General features: G+C 37.1%; 1 protein-coding gene across 1 annotated transcript; it reads right to left on the bottom strand.

The window, feature by feature from the left end:
• On the bottom strand, positions 1 to 11,066 carry LOC133520993 (uncharacterized). The gene is made up of 2 exons (XM_061855715.1): positions 11,006 to 11,066; positions 1 to 603 (listed from the first exon to the last, which is right to left on the bottom strand). Exons 1-2 carry the CDS (start codon positions 11,064 to 11,066, stop codon positions 98 to 100), a joined length of 567 nt encoding a protein of 188 aa, XP_061711699.1. The 3' UTR covers positions 1 to 97.
• Between the last annotated feature and the right edge of the window lie 3,220 nt (positions 11,067 to 14,286).

Genomic DNA, 14,286 nt, shown 5'->3' on the forward strand with positions numbered 1-14,286 from the left:
CGTCTTTGTCCTTAGACCTTGTACATTTTGATAATAAATATCGAACTCTTTAACGATAGTATACTACCAAAGCTATTACCATGAAACATTCAGTTATTTAATTCATTAATTCTAAGCTATCCGAACTTCTAATTAATAAGGCCTGCTCCTTGTCGTCTTTACGAACGTAGATGCGCCCGTTGCGAATCCATACATACTTGTAGTTAAGTTCCTTACATCGTTTTCTTGTTGCTGCATGTAGTTTCTTTGCAGCCGGAGTGAGGTGTTCTGCCACAAATACTGGAACACGAGTTCCGCCAATTCCAAGATGCTGGGAAGATAGTTTATCCTTGTCGTTTTCTTGATTAAATTTGGTTACCGCAGCTAGAATCCTGTCACGAAGACGCGGTGTTCGGAACTTGGCTATAATAGCTCTAGGCCTATCTTTATCTTCGGAAAGTTTTGCAACTCTTGTCACGTTTTGTAAATCTTCGCTAGTAATCGGACTCTTGACAACCGTAGATAACTGCACCACTGTGGTAATTAGGTTCTCTGCCCTGTTTTCGGGTACACCGTTGATCTCTATATTCGCGTTATTAGAGCTGTAGAGTAGCTGTACAGTAGCTATAAAGGTAATAGATAAGCTGTATAATAGCTGTAATTCGGTGTAAAAGGAAACCTTAGCACTACAGATTATCTCTTATAAGTATGATTTAAGAATATACGATTTGACGACCGGTTTGGCCTAGTGGGTAGGGACCCTGCCTACGAAGCTAATGGTCTCGGGTTCAAATCCTGGTAAGGGCATGTATTTGTGTGATGAACATGGATATTTGTGCCTGAGTCATGGGTGTTTTCTATGTATTTAAGTATTTATAAATATTTATATATTACGAGTATATCGTTGTCTAAGCACCCTCAACACAAGCCTTATTGAGCTTACTGTGGGACTTAGTCAATTTGTGTATTAATGTCCTATAATATTTATTTATTTATTTATTTAATATAAGTTTTAAATAGGTTTTTAATCAGAATTACAAAAGAATAAAAAATATTTAAGTCTAAAATGTCTTCTGTTCACTCCGTAGCGATCGAATCGCAATTGTCACTGTTGCACTAATATGGAAGACTGATAGAGAGACACCAAGCGATTCGTTGTCGAAGCGATAGCGATTGTCACCTTGGCTGGGCGGGCAGTTAAGACACGGGATTTTGAAGGCAATTAAACAACTATTGGTAAGTGCCGATTATTATTTATTGTGAACATGTATCTTTTCTGGCACGGCCAGTATGGCCTAGTGGGTAGCGAAGCGACCCTGTCTATGAAGCCGATGGTCCCGGGTCCAAATCCTGGTAAGGGCATTTATTCGTGTGATGAGCATGGATATTTGTTTCTGAGTCATGGTTGTTTTCTATGTATTTAAGTATTTATAAATATGTATATATTATATATATCGTTTTCTAAGTACCCGCAACACAAGCCTTATTGAGCTTACCGTGGAACTTAGTCAATTTGGGTAATGATGTTCTATAATATTTATTTATTTATTTCAAGTCGTGATATGGCTACAGTTGCACTACATCAAATAGGTAGTTTTCGAGAGGAAATGCTCGAGTTGCTTAAGAATACAGTCAAATCACCATACATGTGCTTTTAAAAATTGAGGAGTTCCCTCGATCACTCATGGATTCCATCATCAGATCAGACCCAAAAATATTATGGGACTACCTTGGAGGTAACTCTTTCCAAACAAAAAAAGAATTACTCAAATCGGACCACGAGTGTCGGAGTAATCGGTGAACATACATTAAGAAAATCATCATCATTATCATAAAAAAGAATTATCATCATCAGATCCACTTCATGAAAATGATGGCTTTTGAAGAAATGCTCGATTTGCTTAAGAAAACACCCAAATCACCATAGACGTGCCTTTAAAAAATGAGGAGTGCCCTCAATTCCTCATGGATTCCATCATCAGATCAGAACTAAATTAAAATGGGACCAACTTGGAGATGACTCCTTTCAAACAAAAAAAGAAGTACTCAAATCGGGCCACGGGTGTCGGAGTAATCGGTGAACATACATAAAAAAATAGCCCCAACCGAATACAGAACCTCCTCCTTCTATGAAATTGAAGTCGGTTAATAATAGACGTAAATAATGATGAATTATGGAAAACCAAAAGTCACTTTGAAATTGGCAGAGACCGGCAAAGATACCTAACTGATAATTTTATTTTATTTCTGTCACAGAATAGCGCGCCGACCAACGACTATAAATCAATATGCAAATAACTTACGACTCGTCTGTAGAATGATATCAAGCAGTCGTTCAATTAAAAGCGGCCAAGTGCGAGTCGGACTCGCGCATGAAGGGTTCCGTACCATTTAAGACGTATTAAAAAAAAATCTACTTACTAGATTTTGTTCAACATTTTACCACTTTGGAAGTGTCTCTCGCGCAAACTATTCAGTTTAGAAAAAAATGATATTAGGAACCTAAATATCATTTTTGAAGACCTATCCATAGATACCCCACACGTATGGGTTTGATGAAAAAAATTTTTTTTTTAAATTTTATGACGTATTAAAAAAAAAACTACTTACTAGATCTCGTTCAAACCAATTTTCGGTGGAAGTTTGCATGACAATGTATATCATATATTTTTTTTAGTTTTTTCATTCTGTTATTTTAGAAGTTACAGGGGGGGGGGACACACTTTTTTTCACTTTGGAAGGTTCTCTCGCGCAAACTATTCAGTTTAGAAAAAAATAATGTTAGAAACATTAATATCATTTTTGAAGACCTATCCATAGATACCCCACACGTATGGGTATGATGAAAAAAATTTTTTTTTTTAATTTCATGACGTATTAAAAAAAAACTACTTACTAGATCTCGTTCAAACCAATTTTCGGTGGAAGTTTACATAGCAATGTATATCATATATTTTTTTAGATTTTTCATTCTGTTATTTTAGAAGTTACGGGGGGGGGGGGGGGGGGGCACACATTTTACCACTTTGGAAGTGTCTCTCGCGCAAACTATTCACTTTAGAAAAAAATTATATTAGAAACCTCAATATCATTTTTGAAGACCTATCCATAGATACCCCACACGTATGGGTTTGACGAAAAAAGATTTTTTGAGTTTCAGTTCTAAGTATGGGGAACCCCCAAAATTTATTGTTTTTTTTTCTATTTTTGTGTGAACATCTTAATGCGGTTCATAGAATACATCCACTTACTAAGTTTGAACAGTATAGCTCTTATAGTTTCGGAAAAAAGTGGCTGTGACAGAATCGGACAGACAGACGGACATGACGAATCTATAAGGGTTCCGTTTTTTGCCATTTGGCTACGGAACCCTAAAAAGGGAAAGAGTGTTTAGACAATAAAACATAAAAAGCTTTGTCAGGCCTGTGTGCGGCTGAGCAGAGCGAAGGGAAAAGGAGAGGCGAATAGTGGTGCCTGCATAATGCATAAGATGCGGTGCAACGGCCGATGAACCCTGCTAGCAATTAGTCTAGTGCAACTACGGCAAGGCAGTACAGCTGTCGAGATGCCTTCCAGATGGGTTCTCACGCGACGACGCGTCCTTACCTACCGGCTACCGGGCACCGCCCACGCGCTCGGGCCTATTACTGCACTTTTCCAATCTCTGGCAGAGTTAGCTACCTAACATCGGAGTCTTCGCGCACTCACTATACCCGTTTCCGATTCAACTACAGTCATAGTTTCCTTGTACTATTCAATGAAACTTTATCAGATTTAAAAATCGACTATTTTAGTCGTAATAAAAGTTCAATACTAACAGGAACTATATAAATAAAAAAAGGGAATTCAATGTTTTATTTCTAATTGGACGTAGTGTAGGGACCCATCTTCAAAATTTTTTTATTTTATTGAATCAATCTTTTTTTAACAGAAAGTTCAAATTCTATTGACAAAATTTGTGAATTAGATCCTTTTCCCAAAATTACGTCCGGTTGCAAGAAAAAACGTACTTATTTCAGAAACTTAAGAACTTAAGGTACATATTATCCGACTCTGAGAAGAGAGAAAAGGTATTACTATTTTGTGATATCTAAGGTAGAAGTACTAGTGCTCGACGCTGCACTAGTACTCAACATGGGCACTTTATGTCAAAGTGACAAGGATTAAGTTCGAATACAGAAAAATCTTCATTGTTCAAATTTAACCTATATTTCCATGAAATAAAGTGCCCATGTCGGTGACAAGTGCAGCGTCGACCATTAGTACTTCTACCTTAACTATATTACAATTTTATAAAAAATATAAAACTGGATTGTTTTATATGTCAATATTTCCTGTTTCATTAGAAACCTCAATATCATTTTTGAAGACCTATCCATAGATACCCCACACGTATGGGTTTGACGAAAAAAGATTTTTTGAGTTTCAGTTCTAAGTATGGGGAACCCCCAAAATTTATTGTTTTTTTTCTATTTTTGTGTGAACATCTTAATGCGGTTCATAGAATACATCCACTTACTAAGTTTGAACAGTATAGCTCTTATAGTTTCGGAAAAAAGTGGCTGTGACAGAATCGGACAGACAGACGGACATGACGAATCTATAAGGGTTCCGTTTTTTGCCATTTGGCTACGGAACCCTAAAAAGGGAAAGAGTGTTTAGACAATAAAACATAAAAAGCTTTGTCAGGCCTGTGTGCGGCTGAGCAGAGCGAAGGGAAAAGGAGAGGCGAATAGTGGTGCCTGCATAATGCATAAGATGCGGTGCAACGGCCGATGAACCCTGCTAGCAATTAGTCTAGTGCAACTACGGCAAGGCAGTACAGCTGTCGAGATGCCTTCCAGATGGGTTCTCACGCGACGACGCGTCCTTACCTACCGGCTACCGGGCACCGCCCACGCGCTCGGGCCTATTACTGCACTTTTCCAATCTCTGGCAGAGTTAGCTACCTAACATCGGAGTCTTCGCGCACTCACTATACCCGTTTCCGATTCAACTACAGTCATAGTTTCCTTGTACTATTCAATGAAACTTTATCAGATTTAAAAATCGACTATTTTAGTCGTAATAAAAGTTCAATACTAACAGGAACTATATAAATAAAAAAAGGGAATTCAATGTTTTATTTCTAATTGGACGTAGTGTAGGGACCCATCTTCAAAATTTTTTTATTTTATTGAATCAATCTTTTTTTAACAGAAAGTTCAAATTCTATTGACAAAATTTGTGAATTAGATCCTTTTCCCAAAATTACGTCCGGTTGCAAGAAAAAACGTACTTATTTCAGAAACTTAAGAACTTAAGGTACATATTATCCGACTCTGAGAAGAGAGAAAAGGTATTACTATTTTGTGATATCTAAGGTAGAAGTACTAGTGCTCGACGCTGCACTAGTACTCAACATGGGCACTTTATGTCAAAGTGACAAGGATTAAGTTCGAATACAGAAAAATCTTCATTGTTCAAATTTAACCTATATTTCCATGAATTAAAGTGCCCATGTCGGTGACAAGTGCAGCGTCGACCATTAGTACTTCTACCTTAACTATATTACAATTTTATAAAAAATATAAAACTGGATTGTTTTATATGTCAATATTTCCTGTTTCATTATATGACATCAGCATCCGTGTAAGCTGAGAGCTCAATTACACAGTGATGAGCTTACCGTGCCGCATATAGAGATTAAATCATCCAATAATCTAGTAGTTATGAAAGAATCCAACAGGATATTCTTTTAATTGCAAATGATTATCCGTATAGGTAGACTACCTACACAGATAGATCTAATTATGTTCTATTAAAGTAGGTAGCATAGGCCTTGAGAACCTTGAGTGCTCTAATCACAATTATTTTGCTAGCAGTAGCAGCAAAGAGACTGGTGCAGCATTGTCATAAAGCACGCGAACCCGGCGCTGCGCGCATATTACATCTGGGGGCACGGTAGTTCCCCCGCCAAGACGAGCCAAGCGTTATCCCAGATGAACAAAATTCTCGGGATATGATGTCAATAGTGGACCTGATACATATAAAAAATTTCAATTACATGCTCAGAAAGTTTCGTATCCTTGATAGACAAACATGCATGGTCCAAACCAGAAACTGTAGTAAAAACAAGTAGCAATTAAATCATTGTACCTATTATGTGTAGAGTTATGGCCAAGCCACATACTCGTATTTTGACTAAGGTGTAGAGAGAAGCTTGGCTCTACATGACATCTGATAACTTTTTGACAGTGCCAGCCTTTGGTTTCGTCTTGGCAACATTTTACATGAAAATGTTTTTGGTGGAATTGTTTTTACTTACCTATCGAGTTAACAAGAACAGCCATTTAGTTTGTGTTGTATAAATACACACAAATCCTAGAAATAGTAGACGTTCTTGTTATTTTTTTATTGCAAACATTCTTGTTATAACTATATTCTAGCCGCAATTCTTTGAATTTACCTGCCAACATTACTTTTGTCATTGTTACGTTCGCGTAAAATAGGTACAAATGAATGCAAATTAGCTAACAACACAGCATGGCAACATATTTTTTATTAATCAACTGTAGTATAAAGTAACTAAATTTATCTTTAATGAAAAAAAGTAGATAAGCATATGAAATAAAAATAATATATTTTACTGCCGTTACTTTAGAGAAGAAAAACTTAATTAAACTAAAATGTAAAAAGACATGACTGACTAAATAAATAATGAACATTAAACTTTTGTATGATACTATATAATAATTCTTTGAAGAATGCAATTATTGCAAGTTGTATGGATTCTACTCCGCAGTAATAAAATAAATGTATGTTAATGACACGAAGCGCCTCGCATCGTTGCCCCTGCGACACCAATAAGAGAATGACGCTGTTTTGTTACCAAGGCTACCGAGTTAGCATTTTTATGTATCTCAGCCTCTAGCATTTGAATTCAAATAGGTTCCACGGACAACATTGATGCGATTCTTTACGGCCATACTTTATGTCCATGTATATACCCTTACAATTATTAGGACCTGCATTCAGCGATACTCAATACAATCTTAATTGAAATCAAATTTAGTCTGATTATCACTAACGCCTTCAGACACATTTGAAAATATCTGGAGAAAACGATGACCAATATTTTAACGACATTTAGATTAACGAAATTACGACATTAACGAAATTTAGAAATGCTGAGATTTTCCAATCACAATGCCATACATTCTGTAACATAACATTCAAATTCAATATATTTGAGGAAGGAGACAAAAATGCTATAAAACTCTAATAAATCAGCCAAGAGTATGTCGGGCCATGCTCAGTGTAGGATTTCGTAGTTGCCATTCTGTCAAAATAGGCCAAATCCTATTAATTAGCAAGTATCATGTAGGTACATAACAAGCATAAGCGAGTACCTTCCCAGCGCTCTGTACGTCTTTTTACTAATAAGAGAAGATTTCTTGCAATAACTCAAAAACGGCTGGACCGATCATGTTCGCTATTGTTTTCGTTGAAAGTATTTACTAAGCTTTTGTTTCACGATTTTTTTCATATATTTTGCACTAAAGCGCAAGCTCGTCGACATGTGCATCTTACCCATCCTCACCTATGGTGCCCAAACCTGGTCATTAACTGAGGCGCAAAAATCACGGCTCAAGGTTTGTCAAAGAGCAATGGAGCGGAGTATCCTGGGTATCCGAAGATCAGACAGGGTGAGGAACACAGAGCTTCGCTCCAAAACCCGTGTCGTCGATGTTGGGATGAAGACCGCCAGGCTTAAGTGGGACTGGGCTGGACATGTCTGCCGGATGAATGATGACAGATGGGCTAAAATTGCCACTAGCTGGCATCCCCGGTGTAGTCGTGGCAGAGGCAGACCGAGAAAGAGATGGCGGGACGACTTGGATGCGTTTCAGCGGGACTGGCGGGACCTTGCTCAGCACAGGGAGGATTGGAAAGCTAGAGGGGAGGCCTTTGCCCAGCAGTGGGACACACAAATAGGCTATTAAAAAAAAAAAAAAAATTTTTGGATCCATGGTTCAAAAGTTAAAGGGGGGGGGGGGCACAATTTTTTTTCTTTTTTTCGAGGCGACTATTTCCCAAAATATTAACTTTATCATAAAATGTTTTTTGGAGACCCTATTCGTTTTGAAAGACCTATCCAACGATACTCCCCACTATTACGTCTAAAAATTAAAAAAATGCAAAACTATAACTCTATAAGGGTTTCTAGGTGACTACGAAACCCTAAAAATGGACTCTTACCGTTTTTCCATGCACACTTTATTTGGTTTTTCGTAAGGCACAAATACCTATGATTAAATTACAATACTTCAAAATGAGTAGCGCTAGCGAGAACCAGCTCCGCGCTATTAGTATTAAAATTATATTCTCTGTATAGGAAAATCTCTTTGCATCAGTTATTAACATTCCGCATATCAAGACTATCTTTAAGTAGAAAATCAGCTTGCGGTGGATTCCATCGCAGCGTTTGACCTGTCTTACAAAGCGCGCAAACACAGCACGCGGAGCTGCGAGCCTGTACGACTCCCATGCCGTGCTTTAACTGTCACAGATTAATGCCATGAATGCTTAAACTTAAATAAACCTACCAGTAGCCGTTTGTTAATGTAAGTGGGCAATCATGCCACATTTAGATAATTATCATTCACGAGGGATTACCTCACTTATTTATAAGCATAATACTGGCCAAGAGCATGAGTTCCGTAGTAAATACCATTAGAATACCCAGTAAATAAAAATAATCAAACTGCCGAAACGATACCAATAACCTGTACTATACGAGTATTATGTATTCATTAATAAGTTACACCTTGTTCCCAATGATTGTCGTATGTAATACCTACGAAGCTGATAGTATCAAAAGTAGTCAAATCCCGTTAGGGGCGTTTATTTATTAGCACTAATAAAATTTGTTCCGAGTTATGGTCGGTTTCAATGTAGGATTTAAATATTTATCTATTTAATAACGTTTATTTGAATCTGATTTGTAATGCTTTAAAAGTAGTAGGTATTCTCCTCACGTTTGGACAACGCTTAAGATTAAAAAATAATAATTTAACATTTTGCTAACGGTTTCCTTAATAAAATAAAAATAACACCTTCGACATTTTTGAAACTATCCACTGACACTACTTATACAATATTATATGTACATAATTGCTGACTACGGTACGGGATCCTAAAAAACAATTAAGCAATTAATTATAATCTATGTCTAATGAAGTACCTAATCAATACAATTAATAGTTGATGAAATAATAAAAGCTAAGGAGTATTAGAGGCATTAGTCGTGATTGCTTGTGGTTACAGTTGGTGATGTCAGCGGGTGAAGTGATGACGGAAGCAGGCAAGGTGACGAGGTGGGCAACAGCGGTCGCCTTGCGCCGGGCGGTGGGCGAGCCAACCACGCTACATTATGTTACTGTCCCTTTGGTAACAGATGGTTACATCATTTAAGAGGAAACGATTGGGCGCTGGTCTGTCCATATGAAAAAGACTTGATTTAGAACTCGGGCGGTTCTCGCTCAAATTCTACAGCTCGCTCAGTTTCTTATAGAAAAAGAATGTAGGCATATATCTAATAATGTGACATAACTCATATTCATTCATAACAATAAAATATTGTGTTGAACATAGCTTATAATATATAGGCATTGCCATTCAACGAGGGAACGTAGCTAAGTAGCCTTATGGGCACCCTTCCGCAGGGGACAGACCTGGGGGACTTTTCATAGGAGGGGGGTTTTTATATTCTTATGTTTATATTTTCTATTTTATTAGGTTTAATTTAGGTAGTTTATATTACAATATCTTACAGGTCACAACTTACATATTATTCAATTATTATAAATTAGTCATTATTTGCTTAAATTTAAATATAAAACATGACATTATATTGAAGAAATTAAAGCTTAATTAGTGATCCCAAGATGATGATATTAATTAAAAGTATTAAAGAGTATATATAAAATTTTAATTGAAATTTTTTTATCATGTCAATAAGATTTAAATATCAATTAGGCAAAAACGGTAGAACAATTCTTACAAATAGTAATATTAATTAATACACTATAAAACTTAAAACCTAAATCTAAAAATAAATAATACTAAACTTAAAATAAAATACTAAAAAATATCCCCCTGCGGCATGGTGCCGTAGATACTGGCAGCATTTCCTCGCTGTATTGCAAGACTAATTCTTTGAGCAAGGAAGCTGCCAGCTCTGCGGTCGCCGGTGACCTCTGCTAACCTTTTTGAAAGGTCCTTAAAGAGCTTAAGGGCACTTGGACCCCACGGGCCAAGGGTCTCGACGCCAAAAGGTATGAAATTGTATTCGGCGCCGAGACCCCTATATTTGGTCATTTTTAAATTATTAGGCAAATAAAATTTAAATAATAATAAAAAATATAAGAAATTTAAAATTTACTAACAAAGATATGTTAACAATAAATAATAATATCGTCACTTTGGTATCATACTAGAATAATACAATTATATGTACACAGTAAAATCATAAACTCAGTAAATATTCAAATAAACTACACAGTAAAATCATAAACTCAATAAAGATTCAAATAAACTATAATTAAGTACAGCTATCGTCTATAAAGTCGGTTATACAATAGTACGACTTTTTTTAAAGATAACTCTTGAGTCTAAACGGCGGTTCAAATATTGCTCTAATGTACCTAATACCTATAGGCAAAAAAAGTTTTTCTTTTTTATACCGGGTGTGATGTGTGTGATTTTTCATCATCATCATCATGGTGGCCTTTTGGTGATCTTGGATTAGGCCTCTTCCCTCTTCTTCCACTTCTGACGATCTTGTGCCCGATTCAGTCAGTCCCGACCTCCGTGTCGTCGGATGTCGTTTACCCAGCGCTGCGGTGGTCTACCGCTCCCTCGGGTGTCTGCTCTGGGCCTCCATTCAAGGACTCGTCTTGTCCAGCAACTCTTGCACCAACCCCCGCCTGTGTCCACTTTCACTGCGCTATGACAGCCATGATGTCTCTAACTTTGGTCTTACTTCGGATCCAATCGTTACGTTTCCTGTCTCGTAGGGCGATCCCGAGCATCGCTTTCTCCATTCCTCTTTGCGCGGCACGGAATTTCTCGACGGACTTCCGAATAAGAATCATTCATAGTTTCCGACCATAGGTGAACACGGGCAGGACACCCTGTTCGAAGATCTTGACTCTGATACGTAGGAGTATTTTGCAACATAGTGCCATATTTGCCATTTATTTCAGTTTATAATTTTATAGTAGTGTTTCTAAGTACTTGAAATAAAAACAATTTTTTTTTTTCAAATAATCTAATTTGTTCTAATACTTCTGATAGTATTGATTGGCAGCGCCATATCTCTCGCTAGCTCGGTATCACCTGAGTTGATCCAGTTAGAAGGTATGAACCATACTGTTCTACCTTAGAGATGGCTAGGGGGCGCCGTAAGCCTTCAGTAAGAAATGCATATACTTGGAAAGATTCGACCAAAGCTGCCGTGACCCTGGTAGCCGAGTGGCTCAGGCACCTGCGGCGATAGCAGAGGACGCTGGTTCGATTCCAGCCTGGGGCACTGGAGGCATTATTATTGTGTATTATTATCTTTCTCGGACCATGGGGACCTTATACATCTCCAAACTTAACCGTGGAGACTATACGTCTGTCATATTGTATATATATACTTGACTTGGTACATACTAGTTATGTATTCTGTAGCATTAGTTTATGAGGCTGCTCGCTTAACAATCCAGACCAGACGCGATTTATTTATTCAGTATAAATTTTATTTTGATACTTGGAGAGACTTTACACTTTCAAGTGTTATTAGTATTAGTACTCTGACATTGGGGACCTTTTACATCTCCAGATTTAATGTATTTTTAACCATAGAGACTATACATCTATATTGTATTGTAGTAATTATTTTAAGATTATTATAATGTAATGTTTACCCAGGTATTGGCTGTTGTATTTATAAATGTTGTTATGTATTTTTCATGTCACTATATGATGTTACTATAAATGTTGTATTGACTTGTAAAAGAGCCCTTGAGGCCTACTTGCAGAACACATTTTTGAATCAGTAAGAAATGCATATACTTGGAAAAATTCGACCAATGCTGCCGTGACCCCGGTGGCCGAGTGGCTCAGGCACCTGCCGCGATAGCAGAGGACGCTGGTTCGATTCCAGCCTGGGGCACTGGAGGCCTTGGTCACTTTTTCTTAGTATATGACATTTATTTCAGTATATAATATTTATTTTGTTTGAAAAGTATAGTCGTTAGGTTTGTAGCTGGCCCTCAACGGCTTATCCATTGTCTATTGTTAACTAAAACGCCGCGTGCCACTACCTGCAAAAAAAAGGGTCGAATAATTCTAATAGGCACCTGAGCGAGGGCTAGTCTAACGCTCAAAAAACCAGTGTAGGTATGCTCTCTGATAACGCGCCTTTGTTACGCATATCGAGGACACATTTTAGGCTGGTTCGGTAGCGTTCGACTCGCCGGCAATTAGTAACCGTATAGGGACCACACAAGAACTTGTAAATTATTTTTCGATTTGTTCATTTTGAATCTTATTTCAATTACCATAGGAGCTGTAGTTAAATAACCTGTTAAAGTGACCGGGCCCTTTTTTTTCGCAGGTAGTGGCACGCGCCGTTTTAGTTAACAATGGACAATGGATAAGCCGTTGGGGGCCAGCTACAAATCTAACTACTATAAGTAATCTAAAGACTTCATAATTTTTTAAAGTTGTTAAACAAATCAAAGGGTCATTCATCATTTGAGGAGTTCAATATACTTATGTTTTAATTATTTGCTCTTGTTACAGGAAGCACCCGGTATGTTGAATGTTTTTTTCTATTAACACCCCCGTGTCGGACTATATTTTCAACGTGGACTAGTTTAAGTCAGTGGAAAAACCAGTAATAAATTAAATAAGTTGCGAAAAAATACAGTTTAAAAGACAAATTTCTGACAAACTAAGTGCTTCTTTTTCATAGTAGTATTTTTTGTCGCAGTATGAGCACTTATCGCAAAACATTAGCAATCGGCTTTGGCAAAAACTGTTCCGGAATATATAAATCTTCCGAAGCATAACGTTTTCCGTGTTTCTTTGCTATTACAAGTTTCAACACATGTGTTGGTACTTATAAAGTAACATTACCAAACTAGAATAATAATTTGTAGATTACGGAATAGTCTAATATAAATTTCCTAAAGGAATTTAGTTGAACCATTTACCTAGCTTATGCCATTTATCTGAAAAAAAAAGGTAAGTAAGTAGGCATAATCGATATTGATTCTTAATCGCGTTAAAATATAAATAATTAGGTATAAAAGCGACTATCCTGTGTTGAGTAATAAGGTAATTAAACCAACGAGTGATGATGTGATACGCAGAGGGACCTGTTTCCATAAAACTTGGATTTCACGGTGAGTTCAATGCTCGAGTGTTTGAGCAAATGCCGTAGAGCCGACACAAACCAAAGACAGTCAGAAGAGCGACGGCTTACACTAATAAAATTAGTCGGACGGCGAAAAGATGAACGGTAAAGCGCTGCATCTCTATATGGATCGTAATATTCATATGATTCGTATTTTACCGCTGCATGTATAAAAAGGTTATTGATGGGCTTCCTATGTTCTGCAACTAATTAATTTGCTAATGTATCAAGCTTTGTAGGTAGCAATCAAAAACACATTTAAAAAATTCCTGGCAATATGTAAGGTAGAAGTACTAGTGCTCGACGCTGCACTAGTACTCGACATGGGCACTTTATGTCAAAGTGACAAGGATTAAGTTCGAATACAGAAAAATCTTCGTTGTTCAAATTTAACCTATATTTCCATGAGATAAAGTGCCCATGTCGGTGACTAGTGCAGCGTCGAGCACTAGTACTTCTACCTTAAGCAAAAACGTTCAATAGTTACTACACATAAACCAAAAAAACAACCAATTTAACTGCCGAATACCAACAAGCTCCTTATCTGCGTAACTTATGTTATTATGTTAAATTATAACACTAATATAATTATTTACGTAAACTAACAACAATATGTAATCTGGAATAGATAATAGTTTCCGTTGTGAGGAATTCATAATGTTAGCTGCTTCTCTTCTGCTGCAGGTAGCACCTGTACCACGATACGACATAATTACGAGCACAATACGTGGCTGACCGTGTCATCCGCTCGCCCTTTGTCTCCGCTGTCAGCTAAACCCACACATGCGGCAGTTTTCATTAGCGAGAGAAGTACATAATAGCAGTAATTTTCCGAAATGTAATTTGGCTTGCTTTGA

Source organism: Cydia pomonella, chromosome 9 (assembly GCF_033807575.1).
Source record: "Cydia pomonella isolate Wapato2018A chromosome 9, ilCydPomo1, whole genome shotgun sequence".
NCBI lineage: Eukaryota > Metazoa > Arthropoda > Insecta > Lepidoptera > Tortricidae > Cydia > Cydia pomonella.

Excerpts from the sequence above, each read along its gene's own strand:
- LOC133520993 (XM_061855715.1), bottom strand. The coding sequence starts at position 11,066 with ATGGAGAAAGCGATGCTCGGGATCGCCCTACGAGACAGGAAACGTAAC. Across the intron at positions 604-11,005 it reads ACGTAACGATTGGATCCGAA|CTACTGTACAGCTACTCTAC; the intron begins GTAAGACCAAAG and ends TTACCTTTATAG.